Below are 27,087 nucleotides of genomic sequence, written 5' to 3'. Positions count from 1 at the left end.
GAGTGCTCCCTGGTCTTTCTATTATCCGAAAGAGTAAAAAACTGCTTCACATCTACCTGTTCTAGACCTCTCATGATTTTAAACACCTCTACCATATCCCCCCTCAGCTGTCTCTTCTCCAAGCTGAAAAGTCCTAACCTCTTTAGTCTTTCCTCATAGGGGAGCTGTTCCATTCCCTTTATCATTTTGGTCACCCTTCTCTGCACCTTCTCCATCGTAATTATATCTTTTTTGAGATGCGGCGACCAGAATTGTACACAGTATTCAAGGTGCGACCTCACCATGGAGCGATACAGAGGCATTATGACATTTTCCGTTTTATTCACATTCCCTTTCTAATAATTCCCAAAATTCTGTTTACTTTTTTGACTGCCGCAACACACTGAACCGACTATTTCAATGTGTTATCCACTATGACGCCTAGATCTCTTTCTTGGGTAGTAGCACCTAATATGGAACCTAACATTCGGGCCGATACAGTAAAGTCTGCGGGAGAGTGGGCGTTCGCTCGCTCTCCCGGCGCGCGCACCAGCCACTCGCCGGTGCGCGCGATTCAGTATTTAAATTAGGTCCGGCGGTAGATCCGGGTAAAAGGAGGTGCTATGGACACTAGCGCGTCCCTAGCGCCTCCTTTTTGACAGGAGCGGCGGCTGTCAGTGGGTTTGACAGCCGACGCTCAATTTTGCCGGTGTCGGTTCTCGAGCCCGCTGACAGCCACAGGCTCGGAAACCGGACGCCGGCAAAATTCAGCGTCCGGTTTTCGGCCCGACAGCCGCAGGCCGAATTCAAATGGTTTTTTGTTTTTTTACTTTTTTTACTCTTCGGGACCTCCGACTTAATATTGCTATGATATTAAGCCGCACGCATACCTAATAGGGCCATCAACATGCATTTGCATGTTGAAGGCGCTATTAGGTGCCGCGGGTTGGACATGCGTTTTCCTCCCCTTACTGAATAAGGGGTAAGGGAAAACGTGCAGGCTAACAGTGCGCTCCGTCGGAGCGCACTGTACTGTATCGGCCTGATTGTGTAACTATAGCACGAGTTATTTTTTATTTTATTTATTTATTTATTTAAATTTCTTATATACTGGCATTCGCGATGGGAGTCGCATCATGCCGGTTTACAAATAACAAGGTGTGACAACAGAATAAATACTTAATAACTTAAAAACTTAATAACTTAAAAACTTAAAAATTTTTCCCTATATGCATCACCTTGCACTTTCAGCTTCTGGGGGTCCATATGGAATTCCTCACTGGACACTATGTATCCCAGGAAGGGAAGGGACTCCTGCTCAAAAAGGCACTTTTCAAGCTTTGCATACAATTTATGTTCTCTAAGGCGCTGCAAAACTTGGACGACGTTCTGGCGGTGAGCGGTCAGAGTATCTGAGAATATCAAACTGTCGTCCAAGTATACGACCACGCACTGATTCAGGAGATCGCGGAATATCTCATTCATGGTGTTCTGGAACACCGTTGGAGCATTACAGAGCCCGAACGGCATCACTAAATACTCATAGTGGCCGTCTCGGGTATTGAAGGCCATCTTCCATTCATCTCCCTCCTTGATACGGATCAAGTTGTAAGCCCCTCGGAGATCTAACTTGGAGCAGATCTTCCCACCCTGCAGTCGGTCGAAGAGCTCGGAGATGAGGGGCAAGGGGTAACGGTCCTTGACCGTTATAGCATTCAGGCCCCGATAGTCAATGCAAGGGTGAAGGCTTCCGTCCTTCTTTGCGACAAAGAAGAACCCTGCCCCTGGTGGGGACTTTGATTTCCGAATGAAACCTCTCTCCAAGTTTTCCTCGATGTACTCTTTCATGGCCTGCGTCTCGGCCGGCGAGAGGGCATAGGTGCGCCCTCGAGGAGTTTCAGTACCTGGGAGGAGATTGATAGCACAATCGAAGGATCGATGAGGTGGAAGTATCTGGGCCTGTTGTTTTGAAAAAACATCCGCGTATGAGGCATAGGAGGCCGGCAGGCCTTGAAGGCTGGTGGAGGCGATGGAGCACGAGAGTGGAATCACAGACTGGAGGCAATTGCAGTGACAATTCGGCCCCCAACGGGACAGCTGCAAGTTCTCCCAGTCAAACTGGGGACCGTGTTCCTGGAGCCAGGGAAGGCCCAAGACAACGAGGTGGATAGAATGAAACATAGAAACATAGAAATGACAGCAGAAGAAGACCAAACGGCCCATCCAGTCTGCCCAGCAAGCTTCACACTTCTTTTTTTTCTCATACTTATCTGTTTCTCTTGGCTCTTAGTAACCTTTGGTTCTATTTCCCTTCCACCCCCACCATTATTGTAGAGAGCTGTGATGGAGCTGCATCCAAGTGAACTATCAAGCTTGATTATTTAGTGGGGTAGTAACCGCTGCAGTAAGCAAGCTACACCCATACTTATATGTTTACCCAGACCATGTTTATTCAGCCCTTATTGGTTATTTTTCTTCTCCCCTGCCGTTGAAGCAGAGAGCTATGCTGGATATGCATGAAGTATTATTTTTTTCTTCTCCTCTGCCGTTGAAGCAGAGAGCTATGCTGGATATGCGTGAAGTATCAGTTTTTCTTCTCCCTTGCCGTTGAAGCAGAGATCTATGCTGGATAAGCGTGAAGTATTAGTTTTACTTCTCCCCTGCCATTGAAGCAGAGAGCTATGCTGGATATGCATTGAAAGTGAAGTATGCATTGAAAGCCACATTAACTATCAACAAATATTGAACAAGCCTAATAATTGGTAATACCTATAAGCCTATGAACTCACCGTTAATTTTACATACTCTTACCCACCCCTGTTTTTTTCTTGTTTTGTTTTGGTTTTTTTATAATTTGGAGATGGCAGCCCTCCATCCTTCCGCTCCGTGAAGGTGGAACACCAACCACTGGCCACTGGCATCCCGCTCCGTGAATGCCTCTGTGGCTGCTGCTGCACCGTGCAGTGTTTTGCTTCCTCCTCTTTATACACGTCCTCTAGACCTGATGGATCCACAGTGTTTATCCCACGCCCCTTTGAAGTCCTTCACAGTTTTGGACTTCACCACTTCCTCTGGAAGGGCATTCCAGGCATCCACCACTCTCTCTGTGAAGAAATACTTCCTGACATTGGTTCTTAGTCTTCTTCCCTGGAGCCTCAGCTCGTGACCTCTGGTTCTGCTGATTTTTTTCTGATGGAAAAGGTTTGTCGTTGTCTTTGGATCATTAAAGTTTTTCAAGTATCTGAAAGTCTGAATCATAGCGCCCCTGCTCCTCCTTTCCTCCAGGGTGTACATATTTAGATTCTTCAATCTCTCCTCGTATGACATCCGATGAAGACCCTCCACCTTTCTGGTCGCTCTTCTCTGTACCGCTTCAATCTTGTCTCTGTCTCTTTGTAGATACGGTCTCCAGAACTGAACACAGTACTCCAGGTGAGGCCTCACCACGGACCTGTACAAGGGGATAATCACTTCCCTTTTCTTACTCGATATTCCTCTCTCTATACAGCCCAGCATTCTTCTGGCTTTTGCTATCGCCTTGTCGCATTGTTTCGCAGACTTCATATCATTAGACACTATCACCCCAAGGTCTCTCTCCTGCTCCGTGCACATCAGCCTTTCATCCCCCATCGAATACAGTTCATTCGGATTTCCACTCCCCATATGCATGACTTTGCACTTCTTGGCATTGAATCTCAGCTGCCATATCTTCGACCACTCTTCCAGCTTCCTTAAATCCCATCTCATTCTCTCCACTCCTTCCAGCGTGTCCACTCTGTTGTCGTCCGCAAAGAGACAAATCTTACCTGAAGAAATGGGAGTAACCTGCATGGAGCAGCATTTACTAAGTAACCTTGCTAGGTAGACTAGAACGACTGTCATTAACTTTGTAACTGTACCATACTTCATTAGTACTTCTGCCAGCGTGAATAAAGTTTTCTGCATGTACATTGATGAGCTGCTTGCTTAGAGTGTACTTATCTTGTTGCCTTCTCTTCCAAAGAAGACAAGTGTGCTCTGAACAGCAGAGATACAGAGAGCTGAATGGGATGTGATTGTTTTTGGCAAACTTTGCCCCATTGTGTCACCCTGCTCTTAATATAATCACGTCTGTAAGGAATGTAAGGGTATATTTTATTTGAATGCATTCCGACTGTTTCTCCTTTCTAAAATGAGCCGTAGAGTATTAAGTTATACAAGGGAATTTTTGCACTTACAGTTGTAAGTACCCAAACCATGTACATTTATTAATGGATACATTTCTTTGTCTTTCAGTTGATAATTCCCTCAGAAAAGAAGCTAGGTGGCCATTTAGATCAACCACATGCAATTTCCATTCAGACTGCTGAAATGCTTGCTACCAATACAAGGCAGTCGCCCAATTGTAGACGATCAGATCTTGAAGCCGTGTTCCAAAATTTCAAGGACTGTGACTTCTTCAGCAAAGCATTCACCGACTTCCCCAAATCCAATGAAAGTTTTAATGTTCTCCACCCAGTTTTTCAGCGGCATGCTTATGAACAAGACACAAAGATGCATGATGTCTATAAAGGCCACATTGCTCCAACGCTGAGCGCCCATGCTTTGAAGACATCTGCTGGCATGGATATCTGGGCTCTTCATTTCTCCCAGTTTTGGATGGACTTTGAGGGAATGAAGAGTGGGAAAGGGCGACCAGTAAGCTTTATGGACTCATTCCCACTTTCAGTCTGGATTTGCCAACCAGTAAGGTTTGTACAATCACAGAAACAGTCTTTTTCATGTCCCTTAGCAACTAACATGTCAAAGAGTGAATCTTTGGACCTAGTGAGTCGCTTGCAGCGGAAAAAGCTCTTAAAGGAATATTATAGTTCAGAATCTGCACACTTACTCAATGGTATTCAAAAGACTCAGTGTTTAGAGAGTGTTTCAGAAGCACCATCTATCAATTCTACCTCTGATGCTGATGTACATGTTCTTGTTCATGTCCAGAAACATGTCAGCATTCAAATCAATCACTACCAATATATTTTCTTACTCTTGTTGCGTGAATCCATTAAACAGGTCATGGATAACCTAAAGAAGGATGTGGAGGCAGTGACAGGCAAACCTGCAGAGGAAACCAAGATTTGCCTGGGAGCTTTATTGCATAGTGCAGAAGTGGCTCTCTTGTTACATCCACTACCTCTGGCAAATAGTTGCAAATCTCCAGAGTCTGACACCACATGCCCCATACCATCCGACCTGATTTTAGAAAGTGGAGGAAGTAAACTGATAACCAATAATGTGAACCATGCCAGCAGTGACAACAGATCTATCATCATGGACCTTAATAAGGGCATTGTGTTGGATGCACTCCGTTGCAGATCAGCTAGTGACACAGATCTACACAAAGCTGAAGTGAATGAAACTACTCCTGATCTAGTTACCAGAAGTGACTCTGAAGAGGTTTGTCTAGCATTCCATAAAATAAATAGTTCGATGTATTCAATGGAATTGCAGAACATAAATCCTAGAAGTAAAGATCCCAGCGAACTCCCAATTGGTAAAGGTTATGAGGAGGACAATATCACACATGAGATACCCAGCAAAGAGTGTATGACTGAAGCCAATGACAAGGTCTCTGACATCAGAGTACAATCTACCTTAACTTTCCAAGATATGGAAATTGAAGTCAAAGCCCTCCCTCAGCAAGTGCTGCCATCTTCATTATCTCTAAGGTAAGTTCAGTTTGGCAGATGTTGCCTTTATATAACTTTGAACTTTTACAGTGTCCATCACTTAACCGAGACATAGTTAATGAGAAGAGATTACTTAAAACAGAAGAGATTCCAAGAGACTGGCAAGAGCAGATATAGAAATGTTCCACAAAGGAGGAAACTAGGAGGAAATGGAAAACTACAGACCGTGGTGGGCAAAGTAACAAACATTACTGAAGAATAAAATAATGTAGTACTTTTGAAGCCAGTGGGTCACATCATCATTACAACATGGTTTCACAAGAGGAAGATATTGACGAGCAAAGGTGATTGATTTCTTTGATATGAACAGATTAGTAGATTTGGATGGGGGGTAGTAAATGTGACCTCTCTGTAAGGCTGTTCCATGACTAGGGATCTTTTACCACTGGGCTTCTATGTCCCAATATTTAAACAGTCAGAACAATAAATAAGTGACAAATGAAAAATCACAAAATACTTAGTATTTACAATCTATTCCATCAGAATCACAAGACATACTTGTGAAGACTTCCTTACCATGTCCTGTCTTTGTATGTGGATCTTCAAAGGGCCAGTTCTCAGGCACAATACTAAGCTTTGTGGTATCTTCTTTCGCTGGTTACCAGTTAGTCCTTTATGTTTTCCCTCTTTCCCTTCTAGAGGATTTGGCTTCTTGTTTTGTACCCCAAGCAGGATGAATCAGTCCCACATCTGGCAGTGCCTAGGATGGAATATTTACTAGCTAGACCTAGAAAAGCCTGCTTATGTGCAGCAGGCACCTCACAGCCACGTGCTTTGAATTACCCTCATTCAGTCTTTTTCTGCAGAATGAGATGGATCTATTCTTGCATCAGTCGTGAAGCTGCCTTAGTATTTTTGTATTTTAAATTCTGTTTTTCAGTACCTCAGCCTCATCTATGATAGGTCTGAAGTTTTCTTACTTTGAAACCTAAAAATGTATATTTCTGATCTGACTTAATTTTTCCCACAAAGGCTGACATAAGTCACAGGGTCCAAATGGTGCTGTATATGTAACAGAAAAATGACTCTCACTGACCACCATACTAAGTAGATGTGTTATCTAGGACTTGAACATGTTCCAAATTGTTTAATCTGTTCTACTGTCTCTCCGAGGGCCTTAAAACTTCAAAGGCTCTGGCTTCAGGATATTTTCCAGACTATTCTGAGCCCAATATTGATGTTGAAACCTTCAACATCTAAATTGTCCACTTCAATCCAACAACCTTTTACATTGAAAGATACCTTCTTTTTGGAGTAGAGTTCAAAGCAAGGTAAGAATGTCAAAAAGGACAGCACCCCTTGCTTACTCCCCTACATAAGGCATCGGGTCAAATGGGAGAGTGAGAGCTGCTGGGGCAGGATGTCCTTTGGCTTAGTCCAGTAACAATGGCGGTCATGAAAGTCTGCCTTTCTGAGATACCCAGGCAGGAGACAACCTCTCTGATGCCAAATGCAACTATAACATCTCCTATTCCTCCCAATCTACCTGTCTCATCCTTTGTTTATATGAGACCTCTGTCTCCATTTTCAACACAGAAAGATTTATTGTCTCCTGCAACTGCTCTGGAGCCATTACTTAGAGTTGTATATGAAAAGGATTTAGATAGAATGGTACATGACCTTCTGGTTTGGCGTTGAGCTATGTTTCAAATAGGTTCAATACTGAGTACACTGATACTCTGTTAGGGTTTAGTGGTGTTTGGATGGATTCTTGGGTACTGTGGCAGATGACCACGCCCACGGGGAGGGGCGCCGTGGCCACAGTACTGGACTAGACTCAGGACACACAAACACAGAATTAGTTCTTTTATTATACAGCTTGATGGATACCACCAGAGGTGGCAGTAGTGAGGTAGTCTGGATGTAGCAGTCTCGGGACCCTTGGAAGAGGGAACCCTTCTCACCCTATTGGTATAGGGGACTTCCGGGGTTGGTTGCCCAGCAAGGCAATGCTGTAGATGAGACGGACTGAGAGTTAGATTACTCACTAGATGGTAGCTATAGGTAGGCAATTCCACCAGGCCGAAGTAGATGGTACTGGCACTGAGGCAGGGAGAGCAGGCCCTCGAGGAGCGAGTACCTGATCCCTGTAAGGCACCTGAAATAAAGTAGAGGGCCACCGAGGAGCAGGTACCCAGGTTAGTCAATACCCCGAAGGGCAGAGAGAGAGCTTCCAGCGGCAGCACGGAAGCGGCAGAGTAGCTAAGACCAGCTGAAACCAATCCTTTGCTAACTCAGTTAGCTAGCAACAAAGTTCAGGCTATATACCCAGATGGCATGACGTCACTTGAGTGGTTCGCACCAATGGCATGACGTCACCCCGAGGTTCGCACCAATGCTGGAATAAAGACGTGGGTAGCGCGCGCACCCTAGTAGGACCTTGGGAGGAGCATGGCGGGAGGCAGCACCATAGCCATTCTGGGGACACCGGAGAAGGGCGGCTTGTAGACGCAGCGGTAGCCATTTTCCAAGGTAAGCAGGAGGAGCCGTGAACAAGTTGAGGCAAACGGGGCGAAGCCGCTAGGACCGACGGACGCAACATACTCTTCACTTTAAAACATAAGAAAAAAGGTTTACCATACAGGATCAGACCAAATCTTCATTAAGCCCAGTATCCTCTTGCCAACAGTGGCCAATCAAGGTCATTTGTACCTGGCAGGATCCCAAAAAGGTTGATACTTGCAATGCTGCTTATCCCAGGGATAAGCAGTGGATTTCCTCAAGTCCACCTTAATAATGATTTATGGACTTTTCCTCCAGGAACCTGTCCAAACCTTTTTAAACCCAGCTGCACTAACAGCTTTTACCACATCCTCCGGCAACGAATTCCAGAGTTTATGTATGCATTAAGTAAAAAAAAATGTTTTCTCCTATTTGTTTTAAATGTATTAACTGGTAACTTCATTGCATGTCCCCTAGGCTTTGTACTTTTTTGAAAGAGTAAACAAGCAATTTGTGTTTACATCTTCACACATTATTTTATAGATCTCTATCATAACTCCCCTCAGCCATTCCGCTTTCAAGCTGAAGAACCCTAATCTCTTTTCTTTTCCTCATAGGGGAATTGTTCAATCCCCTGTATCATTTTAGTTGTCCTTCTCTGTACCTTTTCTAATTTCAGTATATCTTTTTTGAGATACAGTGACCAGAATTGCGCATATTACTCAAGGTGCGGTCGCACCATGGATTGATACAGAGGCATTATGATATTCTGTTTTATTCTGCGTGCCTTTCCTAATAATTTCTATCATTCTATTTGCTTTCTTAGCCACTGATGTTATGGCTAGCGTCAGTCTCGAGCAAGCACTTGAGGCTTGGCATACCAGGCTCTCTAGGTGGAAGAGAAGTGAGGTGTGCCCTTGCAGTGGTGAAGACAGTCCAAGTTCTCGGCCACTCCACCATCCTACACGCCCCGGGAGACCACAGCATTATGGTGGTCTCTGAACAGTCCTCCGACCATTCCCAGCCCTTTCAGACCTGCCGAAGGGAGCAGCAGAGGCGGCAGGCCGGACGGAGGTCAGGAAGGCACAGGGCTGAAGCGGTCAGAGCAAGGTCTTGGAATTTGGAGCAAGGCACAGTGGAGTTCAGGATGAAGACAGGAACAAGAGGGATGAGCTGGACCCTCAGGCGCCCTACACAGCCCACCGTAAACGGGCGGACCCAATGGGCTGGTCGCGGACCACACTGTCTCCTATGCGCTCTACACAGCCAGGAGGCTGGTTGCGGACCTCGAGAAGAGCGGGAGAAGCTCGGAAAGTCACTTAGCACAGAGTAGTGGAAACCCCTCGGATCCTACAGAGTCGGAACTAGGGAAGGCAATGAGGAATCTGAAGACTCAGAACACAGGAGGAGACTCTCGGAGGCATGGGTCCCACATTCTGGCATCTGGACCGGACACACCAGGAACACTGGAACACACAGGAAGTCCAAGGGAGACATAGCGTAGGTAGATTAGCCTCTTGCCAAAGCAAGGACTGAGAGAAGAGGAAGTCCTTTTATAGGACAGGAAACAAGCAACTCCCTGGGAGGAATTCAGATGGGCCACGCCTGGCTGACCCTATAACTAGAGAGAAGAGCTGCGGGCTGACCCCTAGGGAGAAGGGCGGGGCCCAAACCAGGAAGTCCATCAAAGACTGAAGTAGGCCTCAGGCAGGCCCCAAGGACGTCGAAGGCCTCCCAGGCCATGGAGCAAAACCTGGGCAACCAGATCAGGCGAGGCCCCGGCTTCGGAGCAGCCTCCAGAGAAAGGTGAGAGGCCTCCCGTAGCTCCAGCTACGGGAGGAATCATAACACACTGATGCACAATGAACAGAGGATTTCAACTTATTATTCACAATGACATCTAGATCCTTTTCCTAGGTGGTGACTCCCAATGTGGAACTTTGCATTGTGTAGCTGTAATTTGGGTTGCTCTTTACTGCATGCATCACTTTGAACTTGTCCACATTAAATATCATCTCCCATTTGAATACCCAGTCTGTCAGTCTCACAAGGTCCTCTTACAATTTCTCATAATCTTCTTGCGATTTAACAACTTTGAATAATTTTGTATCATCAGCAAATTTGATCACCTCACTTGTTGTTCCCATTTCCAGGTCATTTATAATATGTTAAAAAGCAATGCTCCCAGTTCAGATAGGGACTCCACTATTCATCTTTCTCCACTGAAAAAATTGACCAATTTTTCCAACACTCTGCTTTCTATCTTTTAACTAGTTCTCAATCTACAATAAGATATCACCTCCTATCCCATGACTTCTTAATTTCCTCAAGAGTCTCTCATGAGGGACTTTGTTCTTTCTAAATAGTGTCAACCATTTTTCCAAGCACTGACATCAAGCTCACTGGTCTGTAGTTTCCTGAATCACTCCTTCTTCCCTTTTTAAAAACTGGCATTACATTGACCAGTCTTCAGGTACCATAGCTGATTTTAACAATAGTTTACAATTTGATGCCGAATATTTCAGTACAGGTGGATCCTATACAGGAATCTCTCCATTTGCAATCTCAAGTACAGTCTTTGGTGCTAATAGTTAGCCTATAATTTGCTGCAGCACTGGATAGTATTATATGCTTATTTTATTTATTATGCATTTAGCTTTTGCCTTTTCATTGGTATCTCTAGGGAGTTGCACTCAAGTACAGGAAATGTATTCCCTGTCCCAAGAGGGCTCACAATCTAAATCTGTATCTGAGGTAATGGAAGGTGATGTGACTTGCCCAAGTTTAAAGGCATGGCAGTAGGACTTGAACCCTAGCTTCCCTGATTCTCAGCCCAGTGCTCTAATGACTAGGTTACTCATCCACTTACAAGTCATTGAGTCTCTGAAAAAAAACAAAACACATCGCCTCCAGTTCCTCATAGGATTGCTCATAAGAATGCTCTTCAAAAAAGCACATACCCGATCACACTCCAGTATATATGTCTTCTCCTCTGAAAGTCAGAGTACCCATGTTATACTGATTATCATTTCACAGAATTGGATTCTGATAGAGATGACTCACTGACTGCTATCTTACCTATTACCTTCTCCAGCTAGGAACACATCCCTGCAGAAGACCTCTCCTTCCTGGTCTTCATCAAGAAGATGTTGCAAGTGATTACTTTTGACTTGCAGAAGGAAACCAAATTAAGAGCTCCAATACTAGGAATTCTGAGGTATCTTAATGTACCTAAAGATACTGTAGCAGTTCTAGTCCTTCAAATTCTAAAAGACCTTGTAATGAAAATTTGGGTGACCCTGCTTACTACCCCTCCAGTAGATAAACCCCCCCCCCCCAAAATATCAGGTATAAGTAACTCCCAGTTTTGAGAAGACTCAGTTATCCCACCACTCAATAGTAGTAGAGTCAACTCTAAAGAAGTCTAAACAATCAAGGTCCCATTCATCAATTCTTCCAGGAAAGGGCTCACAAACTTTGAAACTATTTAAAAGGACCGCCCCCCCCCCAGCAAAAAACCTCCTCCCAAAAAAACAACCTGAACCCCCCCCCAAAAAAAAAAGAAATAAAAACTCAGGGTATTGTTCCTCAGAGCCCTAAACAAGTTTTTTTCGCAAAAAGAAATTCCAGATCATCACCTTGCCCATGTTCTTGCCTCTATTAAGTAAGGGAGACTAGCTTTGCTCACTATACCTGAAAGATACATATACACACATGATGATGCATCCAGATCAGAAGTTTCCTGAATTTTATCCTTGGACCTCGCCATCTTCCATACAGGATACTACCTTTTGGTCTACCATCAGCCATTCGACTCATCTCAAAGTGCCTAGTGGTAGTTGTGGCACACCTCAGACATGGAATATACCTCTTTCTAGATCTAAATGATTGTCTAATCAAGAGCAATTCACACTTCACAAAAGTGGAAGTGTTAAATTGAATAATATAAGTCCTGAAACATCTAGGATCCAAAATCCATCTGAATCCAATGCTACAGTTGTGGGGTTAATCAGAGTCCTGTTCAATTCTCAAAAAGCAAAGGTGTTTCTTTCCATGGACAGAGTAATCAATCTCATATGTCACAGGTGAACAAAGTATTCCACAGCCCAATAGAGACAGTTCACAATTATTGGGCCATATGGCTTTAACAGTACATACCAATGGCTAAATTCCAAATCATACTGTCCCAATGGATATTAAGAACCCAGTGGAATCAGTCTTCGCAAAGCTTATAGGATCAGATAGAGGTGACCAAAAGGTTTTTAGGAAGAATGTGCTTATTAAGTAAAGGCACAACATGGTCCATCAACAGTTTGTATCAACATTATAACATCCATTTTCAATGGCAGACATCTTATATGATTCAACAGTAAATAGTGAGAACTCCATGTCATCCCCTCACCCTTTCTTAAACCCACTCCCCAGCCTCTAACCCCACAGAACAAAACAATGGATGGGTAATCATTCCAGCTTTAGTGAATTAAACTGTGTAGCCTAGGAGAAAATGAGATCAGGAATGGGCACCAAATGTCTAAAAACCTCTTCCACATCTTACTAGGCTTAATTTAAATACAAAATTTTTCCATGCGCAAGATCTGATGCAATTGGATTTGCCATTGTTCTAAAGTAGGGGGATCTCTGCTCATTCACTGCACCAATATGCATTTTTTAATTATAAGAACATAAGAAATTGCCATGCTGGGTCAGACCAAGGGTCCATCAAGCCCAGCATCCTGTTTCCAACAGAGGCCAAAACCAGGCCACAAGAACCTGGCAATTACCCAAACACTAAGAAGATCCCATGCTACTGATGCAATTAATAGCAGTGGCTATTCCCTAAGTAAAATTGATTAATAGCCATTAATGGACTTCTCCTCCAAGAACTTATCCAAACCTTTTTTGAACCCAGCTACACTAACTGCACTAACCACATCCTCTGGCAACAAATTCCAGAGCTTTATTGTGCGTTGAGTGAAAAAGAATTTTCTCCGATTAGTCTTAAATGTGCTACTTGCTAACTTCATGGAATGCCCCCTAGTCCTGCTATTATTCGAAAGTGAAAATAACCGAGTCACATCTACTTGTTCAAGACCTCTCATGATCTTAAAGACCTCTATCATATCCCCCCTCAGCCGTCTCTTCTCCAAGCTGAACAGCCCTAATCTCTTCATCCTTTTCTCATAAGGAAGCTGTTCCATTCCCTTTATCATTTTGGTTGCTCTTCTCTGTATTTTCTCCATCGCAACTATATCTTTTTTGAGATGCGGCGACCAGAATTGTACACAGTATTCAAGGTGTGGTCTCACCATGTAGCGATATAGAGGCATTATGACATTTTCCGTTCTATTAACCATTCCCTTCCTAATAATTCCTAACATTCTATTTGCTTTTTTGACTGCTGCAGCACACTGAGCTGACGATTTTAAAATATTATCCACTATGATGCCTAGATCTTTTTCCTGGGTGGTAGCTCCTAATATGGAACCTAACATCGTGTAACTACAGCAACGGTTATTTTTCCCTATATGCAACACCTTGCACTTGTCCACATTAAATTTCATCTGCCATTTGGATGCCCAATCTTCAAGTCTTGCAAGGTCCTCCTGCAATGTATCACAGTCTGCTGGTGATTTAGCTACTCTGAATAATTTTGTATCGTCTGCAAATTTGATAACCTCACTCGTCGTATTCCTTTCCAGATCATTTATATATATATTGAAAAGCACCGGTCCAAGTACAGATCCCTGAGGCACTCCACTGTTTACCCTTTTCCACTGAGAAAATTGACCATTTAATCCTACTCTCTGTTTCCTGTCTTTTAACCAGCTTGTAATCCACGAAAGGACATCGCCTCCTATCCCATGACTTTTTAGTTTTCCACACAAATATCAGCAGATTGTCTGACATATCATAGTCATAAAAAATGTCAAGCAAGCCCAGAGAAGCATCTAATGGAATAAGACTCCCTGCCCATGTAGAGATGACTGCCCAAAAATTTGTTTATAGTCGCACACATCCAGAAACTTTGAAAAAAATTCCTTTCCAGAATCCCAAACTTTTAAGCATTTACTCTCTTATGCAACTTAAGCTTTAAAACTATGGAACGGTGAAATATACAACCTGTGAAACTACCCTGAATTGCATTTCACGAAAATCGGCGCTTTCAATTAGTTTATTCAACCGATCTAAGGATAATCACAAATCATAAGAACATAAGAATAATCCATACTGGGTCAGACCAAGAGTCCATCAAGCCCAGCATCCAGTTTCCAACAGTGGCCAATCCAGCCCATAAGAACCTGGCAAGTACCCAAAAACTAAGTCTAGTCCATGTTACCATTGCTAATAATAGCGGTGGTTATTATATAAGTCAACTTAATTAATAGCAGGTAATGGACTTCTCGTCCAAGAACTTATCCAATCCTTTTTTAAACACAGCTATACTAACTGCACTAACCACATCCTCTGGCAACAAATTCCAGAGTTTAATTATGGGTTGAGTGAAAAAGAACTTTCTCTGATTAGTTTTAAATGTGCCACATGCTAACTTCATGGAGTGCCCCCTAGTCTTTCTATTATCCGAAAGAGTAAAAAACCGATTCACGTCTACCCGTTCTAGACCTCTCATGATTTTAAATACCTCTATCATATCCTCCCTCAGCCGTCTCTTCTCCAAGCTGAAAAGTCCTAATCTCTTTAGTCTTTCCTCATAGGGGAGTTGTTCCATTCCCCTTATCATTTTGGTAGCCCTTCTCTGTACCTTCTCCATCGCAATTATATCTTTTTTGAGATGCGGCGACCAGAATTGTGCACAATATTCAAGGTGCGGTCTCACCATGGAGCGATACAGAGGCATTATGACATTTTCTGTTTTATTCACCATTCCCTTTCTAATAATTCCCAACATTCTGTTTGCTTTTTTGATGCCGCAGCACACTGAACCGACGATTTCAATGTTATCCACTATGACGCCTAGATCTCTTTCTTGGGTAGTAGCACTTAATATGGAACCTAACATTGTGTAATTATAGTATGAGTTATTTTTCCCTATATGCATCACCTTGCACTTATCCACATTAAATTTCATTTGCCATTTGGATGCCCAATTTTCCAGCCTCACAAGGTCTTCCTGCAATTTATCACAATCTGCTTGTGATTTAACTACTCTGAACAGTTTTGTGTCATCTGCAAATTTGATTATCTCACTTGTCTTATTTCTTTCCAGATCATTTATAAATATATTGAAAAGTAAGGGTCCCAATACAGATCCCTGAGGCACTCCACTGCCCACTCCCTTCCACTGAGAAAATTGCCCATTTAATCCTACTCTCTGTTTCCTGTCTTTTAGCCAGTTTGTAATCCACGAAAGGACATCGCCACCTATCCCATGACTTTTTACTTTTCCTAGAAGCCTCTCATGAGGAACTTTGTCAAACGCCTTCTGAAAATCCAAGTATACTATATCTACCGGTTCACCTTTATCCACATGTTTATTAACTCCTTCAAAAAAGTGAAGCAGATTTGTGAGGCAAGACTTGCCTTGGGTAAAGCCATGCTGACTTTGTTCCATTAAATCATGTCTTTCTATATGTTCTGTGATTTGGATGTTTAGAACACTTTCCACTATTTTTCCTGGCACTGAAGTCAGGCTAACCGGTCTGTAGTTTCCCGGATCGCCCCTGGAGCCCTTTTTAAATATTGGGGTTACATTTGTAACATTCGGACTTTCATCTCAATCAATCCATTATAGTACCTACCTTTTTTCCCAGACCCCATTCCAATCCAGGAGAACAGGCTCTGCATACCCTTGACTGTAAACGGGCTCTAGCGTTCTACCTAGAACGTACAGCTGCCCACAGGGAAAGCACTCAACTGTTTGTCTCTTTCCATCCTAACAAGTTAAGGCAGCCTGTGGGTAAGCAGACTTTCTCCTCCTGGTTGGCGGACTGCATATCCTTTTGCTATCAGCAAGCGGGCATTCCATTTCAAGACCGTGTTAAAGCACACTCTGTGAGGGCCATGGCGACTTCAGTAGCGCACTCTACATTCGGTGCTGCTTCCTGACATTTGCAGATCTGCCACCTGGAGTTCTCTCCACACCTTTGCAGCACACTATTGCTTGGACAAGGCCGGAAGACAAGATTCCATCTTCGGCCAGTTTGTCCTTTGTAACCTATTTACAACGTGACGTACCAACACCCTTCCACCTGCCCGTTACGGTTAAGGATGCCCTCGGCCAAATTTTTATCCCAGTTCTAGTGCCTCGCACACCTGGGTACATTTGGTGCATTTCCCGGACATCCTCAGCTCGGTACTCACCCATATGTAAGGACGATCATCCTGCTTGTCCTGTGAGAAAGCAAATGTTGCTTACCTGTAACAGGTGTTCTCACAGAACAGCAGGATGTTAGTCCTCACGAAACCCACTCGCCGCCCCGCGTGTTGGGTTCGTAACGTTTTCTTATTTGATTTTTCGGCACTACATGTAGCTTTTAAACAAGACTGAAGGGGGACCCCTGCTGGCTGCAGGGTCAGTGCCATGCTGGGCATGCCCAGTAGGGGCCAGTCAAAGTTCTGGAAACTTTGACAAAGGTTTTCCGTGATTGGGCTCCATCCTGTTGTTACGATTCCTCCTGTAGCTGTGCCACAGAAGGCATCTCACCTTTTTCTGGTGGCCACTCCGAAGCCAGGGCCTTGCCTGAGCGGTTGTCCGGATCCTGCTCCACGGCCTGGGAGGCCTTCGGTGTTTTTCGGGGCCTACTTGAAGCCTGTTCCACTGCAGCCTGGATGCTCTGGTGTGGGCCAAGCCCTTCTCCTAAGGGGCGGGCCTGTGGCTCCTCTCCACTCTTATAGAGCCAGCGAGGGACGGCCCATCTGGACTCCTCCCAGGGAGTTGCCTGCTCCTGGGCTATAAAAGCTTTGCTCCAGCACTCATGCCTTGCCTTGCATTGGAGTTACACCTCTCTGGATGTCTCCCCTTCCAGCGCCGTCAGGCCTTCATTTCTGTTTCAGCTTGGTGTCCTGTGTCTTGCACGTGCTGATGTTTCATGATGTTCCTTGATGTTTGTTCCTGACCCCGATGTTTTAACCTGCTTCAGACTGCCGGGATGCAGTACATTACCCTGGACTGCTTGTGCAGCGCTTTTCCTTTCCTGCGCTGGTCCCGCTCCTGCGGGTGTAGGATAGGGTGGTCCGTGACCAGACCAGTGGTACTGGCTGTGTAGGGCGCCCTGAGGGACAGTGCCAACGTCTGTACCTCCCTGCTTGTTTCAGAGTTTTCGTCTACAGTATCCTGCTTTAGAGTCTACGTCTACAGTACCTTGCTTTAGAGTCTACGTCTATGGTTCCTGAGTCTTCGTCTCTGTTTTTGAACCTTCATCTGCCCACGCCCTGACTCCGCCCTCCTGCCTCTTGCCATCCCAGCGGCAGGTCCGAAAGGGCCGGGAAGTCAGAGGACTGTTCATCACCAACACCCCACATGTTGGTTCCAGAGGCATGCAGGTCCGGCTGGGGGTCGGGCCCACTCTACACCTACCCTTGGTGCGGGATCGTGCCAGGGGCCCAAGGGCACATTCTATCTAATGGGGACCGCTCTCCTAGTGCCCCCCCCCCCGGTAACACCTGTGAGGACTAACATCCTGCTGTCCTGTAAGAACACCTGTTCTAGGTAAGCAACATTTGCTATTTCCCTAGATTAGTCCTACCCTTTTCACCCTCATCCCATGACCCCTTGTTCTAGAGCCTTCTTTTCTTTGAAAGAGGCCTGCATACTGTGCTTGCAAACCTTGGAAGTATTTAAATGTCTCTATCATGTTTCCCCTATCTCGCCTTTCCTCTAGGGTATACATGTTTAGATCTAACTCTGTCCCCATATGCTTTAACATGAAGACCACTGATTAATTTAGTAGCCATGCTCTGGCCTGACTCCAACCAGTTTATATCCGTATGAAGGTGGGGTCTCCAGAACTGTACTCAGTATTCTCAGTGAGGTCTCACCAGGGACCTATACAGGGGCAGTGTCACCTCCCTTTCTCTGCTGACCCTTCCTCTCCCTGTGCAGCCAAGCAGCTTTCTGGCTTTTACTGTCGCCTTATCCATCTGTTCGGCCACCTTAAAATAATCAAAATCAATCACCCCTCACTATTGTTTCATACTTAGAACAATTTCATTCACCCCATGGGTTTTTACAGGCCAAATGCATGTCCCTGCATTTTTTAGGATTAAATGTTAGCTGCCAGACCCTAGGCCATTCCTCGAGCTTTGCTGGATTCCTCCTAATATTTTCTGCACCTTTCTGGATGTCTATCCTGTTGCAGATTTTGGTATTGTTGGCAAAAGACAAACCTTTCCTATTATTAGTCATGAAAATGTTGACAGCACCAGTCCAAGGACTGATCCCTGCAACACACAGCTAGTAATGTCCTCCTTGGATTGAACTCCATTTACAGTTTACATGTGTTAGAAAAGATGGTCCAGCCTATGATTGGTTGATCTTTTTCATGTAATTTATATTGTTCATGCAACAAGGATAATGTAATCTTCAGGTCTTGGCAGAAACCACATTGTTCATTTGTTTGCATTTTCTCTTAAAGTTTTCAGGCAGAGATTGAATTGTTTTATGATTGTTTTTGTTTGGAAGGGAGAATTATGCTTCTAGATGTCCTTGCTTTTTCAATAATTTTTCCTTAATATTTTTATATATCAAAAAGTGGAAACCCTAAGGAACGCTGCCAGTCCAACCTGCCTACCTTCTCTGTTTCTTCCAAGAATATGAAGAGGAGTTCATCCCAGGTGTCCCTAGACACCATCTCTATTGACAGCAACATTCTGGAGGAGCAGCTCACAGAGATTATCTTACAGGAAGGTAAACAGAAAACTGCTCTGTGCATGTGTTTTCCATGGTTTAAGCCAGATCTTCTTTCTTCTTGAACTTCAAATTGACTTGGAATAAACAGATGTGAGCACCAGCAGCATCAACGTTAGACTGCTTGACTGAGTGATGCTGCTGTCACCCAATTTAAAGGAGAAGAAGGCACCATTTACTTAGTTCTACCCAGAGACATTGTCCAAGTGCTTTCATCTGCATTCTCCCATGGTTGGGCCCTCCCTCTGTGCTACAGCTATGGTTAGTCCCTTATCTGGCACAGCATTGATTCAGCACTAGTTCTGCTTAAGCAGCCAGCCAGATCAAGTCCTACCATATATGCACCCTTGTTCAGCTGACTTTTTCATTCTACTGGCAGCAGCCTTTGTCCAGACTTGAGTGTGGTGCTCAGTAAACACAATCAGGATCACCCGAGAAACTGCACATGCTGCTCAATCCAGAGGGAACAGTCCAATAGGTGAAAGGCAAAGGATGGGTGGTCATGACTTTTGAATAGTAATTGATTTAATTTGTTTTATTGATTTCTCTCTCGCCTCTACAATTTATGATCGAGGCAAGGTACAGTTAAAGCATTCTTAAAATAAAAACATACAAATACAATTGATAACTCAAGATAGCTGATAACAAGCAGAGATCTGAATGGATTAATATAATCCAAAAAGTTGATATAATCATTATAAAATATTGCTCCTTTTAATCATACAAAGGATGAGTGGATGCACAAGGATTTAGATTAATAACATTCTCAAATAGTGCCCGCAAGTGTCATATAAATATATACATTAAACATAGGGCTAAGTAAATATCTTAGCTAAGTACCGCAAAGGGAGGAGAAAATTATAAGCTAACTCCCACCAAAAGCTTTATTAAATAAATGTTTGTTTAAGGTCTTTCTGAATTAAGTTGTACCTAACAATAAACCCAGTGGTTCAAGGAACATTCGAAGCTATAGGGCCCATCACCAAGAAAGCTTGATCCCATACTTCTATAAGATGAGCAAGTTTGAATGACAGGACATCCAACAAACCCTTGTTGGCTGACCTTAATGCTCTGGAGGACTTATAAATTCAAAGAATGGAATTTAACCAAATAGGTACCATATCGAAGAGTAACGTGTGGATTAAAAGAGGCACTTTAGCTTTTACCTGCCACTGAAGGTCAGCTAGATATTAAAAGGGGCAACTGAAAGAGTTGACTCCGGTGGAAATCTGATGCCAAGTGAAAAAATTAGATGTGATTCTTACTTACTGCTAGCAATCTGATAAATGAGGTGAATCAGGAAAGAACAGTACCTCCAATACTGATATCAATCAGTCGTGAAATCATGATGTCATGATTCAACTTGTCAAAACGGCACTAATGTCTAAGAGTGCCATGGTCAAAAATGCAAGGGATGGTATCGATACTGAAGATTAATAAAATCTCAGTATTGTAGTCTTTTTGAAAAACAAATTGATGTGGATGCAAAAAAGAATGTTCATTGATGTAGTCTGATAACTGTTGTATCACTTATGCTATCTATTACCTTTGAAAGAAAAGGGAGGAGGAATATCGGTCAATAATAGGCAAAGTGAGATATTTTTAAGAGGTAATGAGCACTGTAGCCTTCCAATATCCAACCCAAGATTCTGAGGTTTTTGGGTACTTGCCAGGTACTTGTGGCCTGGATTGGCCACTGTTGGAAACAGGATGCTGGGCTTGATGGACCCTTGGTCTGACCCAGTATGGCATGTTCTTAAATTAAGAGAATGGAAGAGTAATAATTGGTGGAGAAATAAATTTGAGCGTGAAAGGACATTTCAGATGGGAAGAGTTTTGCAAGAGAGGACTGGAGAAAATGGAGGTGCCTCTTGTAAGGAAGGAAAGTATAAGAGTAATTTGTGTGACCAGGGGAACAGAAAGAGGTTGAAGAGAGACATAAATGGTAGAATTCATTAGTTCAATAGAGGAGAGCAGAGGAATGAATAGATGTGGAATTGTGATTAGAAGGAAGAGCTGAGCTGAGCTGAAAGTAGGAGAAACATGTAATAGTTTAGAATAATTTCGGGGTGTAAGAACTTGTAGAACATTGCTGGCATTAGCCTACAAGAAGGTTTCCAAAGGAGATATCGATGAATTAACAATGTTGATATTGCAGTTTGGTAAGATGAGGGTTCAGGGTTGTCCTGAGAGCCTGATGGCACATTTACATTTTTACCGAATTACATGCTAAAAATATATTGGCAGGTATTTTATTGTTTTGTAATTCTGTCTTGGCCTTAGATGGCAGTTTATGACTATAAGTAAATAAATGGCAGAGGCCCTATAGAATCCATGGCAGAGTCAAAAAGATTTAAACTTGTCTCTCAGGGGAGTTCCCCTTCCTCATGATTAGTGCTGCAAGCTGTGAATCGAATGGCCTCCCTCACTTTAAAAAGTCCTTTGTGGTGGTTGCTGTTCTTTGGGACCTCTGGTCTGCTCCATTAAACTGTTTGAGTATCAGTTCTTCCTGTTTACATCAGGGAGAGCTGATACCCCATGGTACTTTTGAGAAATGGGCAATTTTATTGTTAAAAGCAGTTCAGTTTGAATTTAAAAAAAAAAAATCACCTCTTAAATTTCATTTAGGGTAAGATCTTTATAACAACTTTAGTGGATACTGCCTGAATTTTAAAAAGAGTAAAAAGCAATTGTATTAAAACCAACCACACCAAGTAAAGAGAGAACTATGAGAAAGAAAGAAAACTGAGAAGTCCACGCAGATAATCGGAATAGAATAAGATAGGTGACACAGTTTAAAGTTGTGTTCTGTTAGTGACAAATTCAGGCAAGAGAACTGACATGGGAGTTCAAGGTAGCTGAGACTATGGGCCACAGTGAAGCAGTTAGCAACAATTGCGAAGATAGGGGAATGGCAGAGATGGGAGAAAAGTAGAACAACCTAGGGTTTGAAGAAAGATAATCTATAACAGTGTGATCTTAGGTTTTCACAGGGCAAGCAGGATGGTAGTCCTCATATATGGGTGACATCACAGGGTGGAGCCCAATCACGGAACACTTTTGTCAAAGTTTCTAGAACTTTGACTGGCACCTACTGGGCAGGCCCAGCATGGCACTAACCCTGCAGCCAGCAGGGGTCCCCCTTCAGTCTTCTTTTTTCCGCGCAGCAGTAGCCACGCGGTTAAGGAACTCCGCAGAGATTCCTGACAGAAATTTTCCTCATGGAATTACTGAAAACTTTCTTACCTCACAGGGGTCCCTCCTTCAACTTTTTCAAGCCATGGTACTCCGGTAAGTTTTTTACCCATTTTCGGTCAATTCCCATCGAGTTTGGCCCTCGCGGCCTACTGGCCGTCGACCGTACCGCGGCTCAAATTTTTCAAGGCCATGGCGTCGGGGTTCCGACGGTGCCCGGACTGAAACCGCACCATGTCCATAACACACCCTCATAAGGTCTGTGTAATGTGTCTCTGATGTGAGCACGATGTCCTGACCTGCACCAAATGTGCTCTAATGACACCAAAAGGTCGCAAGGCCAGAATGGAGAAGATGGAACTTCTCTTCCGTGCTCAAACCCTGACGCTGTCTATTGCATCGATGTCATCAGAACCGGCACCGTCCATTTCGCACCAGTATTGACCACCGGTTGGTGACCTTCCGGCATCGACGACTTCTCGGCCTTCAATTCCCTCTACTCCCCCTCAGGACTGAGGGAATCGTAGAGAGAGACATCGACATCTGAAGTCGATGGAGGAGAAGTCCATTAATGGCTATTAATCAATTTTACTTAGGGAATAGCCACTGCTATTAATTGCATCAGTAGCATGGGATCTTCTTAGTGTTTGGGTAATTGCCAGGTTCTTGTGGCCTGGTTTTGGCCTCTGTTGGAAACAGGATGCTGGGCTTGATGGACCCTTGGTCTGACCCAGCATGGCAAATTTCTTATGTTCTTATGTCTCGGACCATCAAGGAAGCGAAATCATCGACCTCGCCATCGTCTGTGCCGCCGTTGAAGAAACCCCGTCCAGAAAAGGCACCGACCTTTTCTGCGACCAGGTCACCGAGGCAACCCTCACCCGAACGGGTATCGGAAGCCACGACTCCGCCTTTAACGGTGGACCCTCTGGCTATGCCTCTGCCTCCTTCTCCCCTTCCGGAGCTGGGGCTGATTGCTCCAGGTCTCCGTGAAGAACTGGACCGGATGGTTCAGGAGGCCATCGTCAAGGCGATGCATCGACTAAAAGTTTCTCTGGCACCGACACTGGTGCCGATCGTGGAGCCGACCACCGACCCGATTCCGGCAGCGTTGGCCCCACTGCTCTCAAGGATGGAAGCACTTATTGCCGCTTTTCCACCGATGGATCCCAGGTCACCGATGGCTCCAGTGCCCTCTCCTCTTACTTTGTCATCGGGAGGAGAAACACCGTTCCGCATCCCTCCATCGGGAGTCTTACCGATGCCTCAGCCATTGATGCCAATGCGTCCGATGTCACTGATCCATCCATCGATGCCTACACCGGTGCCTTCGATGCCTTCAACCGTGCCTCCAGTTCCTCCTTTGATTCCTTTAGACCCTAGACCTGGACCTTCAGGAATTCCACCGCCCCGTCCCCCTCTGGTTCCTAGAGGGGCAGGTGCTGATCCCGATGATACCTGGACTGATGATTCTTCACCAGACACCGATGACTTGCCTTCACCACCTTCTCCTACTGAAAGCAGGAAGCGTTCTCCTCCAGAGGACCTTTCCTTCATAAATTTTGTGAAGGAGATGTCTGAATTGGTTCCCTTCCAATTACAGACCGAACAAGATTACAGGCATCAAATGATGGAGCTGTTGCAATTCCTGGATGCTCCCAAGGAAATAACCTCCATCCCTATTCACCAGATTCTTCTGGCTCTCCTCAAAAAGAACTGGGAACACCTTGGCTCTCTTGCTCCAGTCAACAGGAAGGCTGACACCACTTATTTAGTACAGTCAGCCCCAGGTTTTCAAAAACCTCAGTTGGATCACCAATCTGTGGTTGTAGAATCGGCCCAAAAGAAGGCAAGGAAATCGAAACCCCACTCTTCCTTTCCCCCAGGCAAGGGGTCTAGATGCCATTGGTCTAGATGCCATTGGTCGCCCTGTCTTCCAGGGCTCAATGCTCATCTCCCGCATTGCCTCTTATCAGCTCTATATGACCCAATACAACAGGGTCTTATTTAAGCAGATACAAGAATTGACAGACTCCCTGCCTCAACATTTCCAAGATCAACTTCAAACCCTAGTGAACAAGGGCTTTGAGGCAGGCAAGCATGAGATAAGATCATCTTACGATATCTTTGACACTGCTACCAAGGTATCTGCAGCTGCTATTTCGGCAAGAAGATGGGCCTGGCTCAAGTCTTCGGACCTTCGCCCTGAAATACAGAACAGATTATCCGACCTGCCCTGTGTAGGAGACAATCTGTTTGGCGAGCAGATTCAACGGACGGTGGTGGAACTCAAGGACCATCATGAGATCCTGAGACAGCTCTCTGATGCCTTCTGATTATTCCTCAAAACAACCTCTCCGGAAGGACACTAAGAAGTCATTCTTCCATCCGAAGAAATCCTACCCACCACCATCTAGAACTCGTTCTACAAGATCTTTCCAAAAAACCCAGTCTCGTCAACTATGAAAACAAAAGCCTCAAGCAGCTCCTCAGCCGGGCCCTGCTTCCGGTTTTTGACTCCAGCATAGGGAGCAGCAGCCAGCTTCCACTGCCACAGATATCAGTGGGAGGTCGATTGTGCCATTTCAACAACAGGTGGCACTCAATCACCTCAGACCAGTGGGTCCTTGCGATAATCGCTCAAGGTTATCATCGGAACTTTCTCTCCATTCCACCAGACTCCCCACCTCTACTGACGTGGAGAACATCCGACCACGCCATCCTTCTGAACAGGAAGTCTCCCTCCTCCTCCAGGCCAAAGCAATAGAACCAGTACCCTACTCTCAGCACGGCCTAGGGTTCTATTCCCGGTACTTTCTAATCCCCAAAAAATCGGGACGCGTTCATCCAATTCTGGACATACGTGCCCTCAACAATTACCTCCCATCGAGAAAAGTTCAAAATGGTAACCTTGGGTTCTCCTCTTCCTCTTCTGCAAAGAGGAGCCTGACTCTGCTCTCTAGACCTCCAAGACGCATACCACACATTGTGATAACTCCATCTCATTGCAGATACCTGAGATTTCTGTTAGGCCGCAAGCACTGTCAGTACCAAGTGCTTCCATTCGGCCACGCGTCTGCACCACGAGTCTTCACAAAATGCCTCGTAGTAGTTGAAGCCTTCCTCAGGACTCAAGGTGTTCACGTCTACCCCTATTCACGCGTCTGCACCACGAGTCTTCACAAAATGCCTCGTAGTAGTTGAAGCCTTCCTCAGGACTCAAGGTGTTCACGTCTACCCCAGATTTTATAAGATACGCGCGGCTACGCGCGTATCTTATAAAATCTGGTGTACTTTTGTACGCGCCGGTGGCGCGAACAAAAGTACCCACGCGCGTAGTGTTTGAAAATCCGCCCCTATGTGAACTTAATAGCAGGTAATTGACTTCTCCTCCAAGAACTTATCCAATCCTTTTTTAAACACAGCTATACTAACTGCACTAACCACATCCTCTGGCAACAAATTCCAGAGTTTAATTGTGCGTTGAGTAAAAAAGAACTTTCTCCGATTAGTTTTAAATGTGCCCCATGCTAACTTCATGGAGTGCCCCCTAGTCTTTCTACTATCCGAAAGAGTAAATAACCAATTCACATCTACCCGTTCTAGACCTCTCAAGATTTTAAACACCTCTATCATATCCCCCCTCAGTCGTCTCTTCTCCAAGCTGAAAAGTCCTAACCTGCTTATTCTTTCCTCATAGGGGAGCTGTTCCATTCCCCTTATCATTTTGGTAGCCCTTCTCTGTACCTTCTCCATCGCAATTATATCTTTTTTGAGATGCGGCGACCAGAATTGTACATAGTATTCAAGGTGCGGTCTCACCATGGAGCGATACAGAGGCATTATGACATTTTCCGTTTTATTCACCATTCCCTTTCTAATAATTCCCAACATTCTGTTTGCTTTTTTGACTGCCGCAGCACACTGAACCGACGATTTCATTGTGTTATCCACTATGACACCTAGATCTTTCTTGGGTTGTAGCACCTAATATGGAACCCAACATTGTGTAATTATAGCATGGGTTATTTTTCCCTATATGCATCACCTTGCACTTATCAACATTAAATTTCATCTGCCATTTGGATGCCCAATTTTCCAGTTTCACAAGGTCTTCCTGCAATTTAGGTGTGTTGCCCGAACGCAACACACCTCATCCCATACTCAGTCTTCTCACCCCCCTGAATCCCTCACTCCACTACCTCCCACCCCACCTTCCCCCCTCCCTTCCCTCACCCCCCTCCCTCCTTTATTCCTAAATTACTTTACCAACAAGTCCCTAATCCTAAATAAATTTTATCAACAACACATTCATGTACATATGTTATTCCTATAACCTTTTGTTATATCCTATAACCTTTTGTTCCATGTACTACTGTTATAATATGTTATAATTGTTTTTTGGTTACCATGTTATAATGTAAAATAGGGCGGACTACGCCCTATTCTCTTGGTTATCTGGAAACCGATGTGATATCTCGATTGAATGTCGGTATGTAAAAGAAATAAATAATAATAATAATCACAATCTGCTTGTGATTTAACTACTCTGAACAATTTTGTGTCATCTGCAAATTTGATTATCTCACTCGTCGTATTTCTTTCCAGATCATTTATAAATATATTGAAAAGTAAGGGTCCCAATACAGATCCCTGAGGCACTCCACTGTCCACTCCCTTCCACTGAGAAAATTGTCCATTTAATCCTACTCTCTGTTTCCTGTCTTTTAGCCAGTTTGCAATCCATGAAAGGACATCGCCACCTATCCCATGACTTTTTACTTTTCCTAGAAGCCTCTCATGAGGAACTTTGTCAAACGCCTTCTGAAAATCCAAGTACACTACATCTACAGGTTCACCTTTATCCACATGTTTATTAACTCCTTC

At 44.3% G+C, this 27,087-nt stretch overlaps 1 protein-coding gene across 1 annotated transcript in view; it reads left to right on the top strand.

The window, feature by feature from the left end:
• The window catches only part of UHRF1BP1L (UHRF1 binding protein 1 like), a 373,911-nt gene that overhangs the window by 265,384 nt on the left and 81,440 nt on the right, over positions 1-27,087 (top strand). The window contains exons 14-15 of the mRNA XM_029597381.1: positions 4,255-5,678; positions 18,851-19,005. Of these exons, the coding sequence (XP_029453241.1) occupies positions 4,255-5,678; positions 18,851-19,005 (1,579 nt within the window). The remainder of the gene's footprint in view (positions 1-4,254; positions 5,679-18,850; positions 19,006-27,087) is intronic.

This window comes from Rhinatrema bivittatum, chromosome 4 (assembly GCF_901001135.1).
Source record: "Rhinatrema bivittatum chromosome 4, aRhiBiv1.1, whole genome shotgun sequence".
Classification (NCBI taxonomy): Eukaryota; Metazoa; Chordata; class Amphibia; order Gymnophiona; family Rhinatrematidae; genus Rhinatrema; species Rhinatrema bivittatum.
The sequence above is the reverse complement of the archived record's forward strand: the minus strand, read 5'-3'. Positions and strand labels throughout refer to the sequence as shown.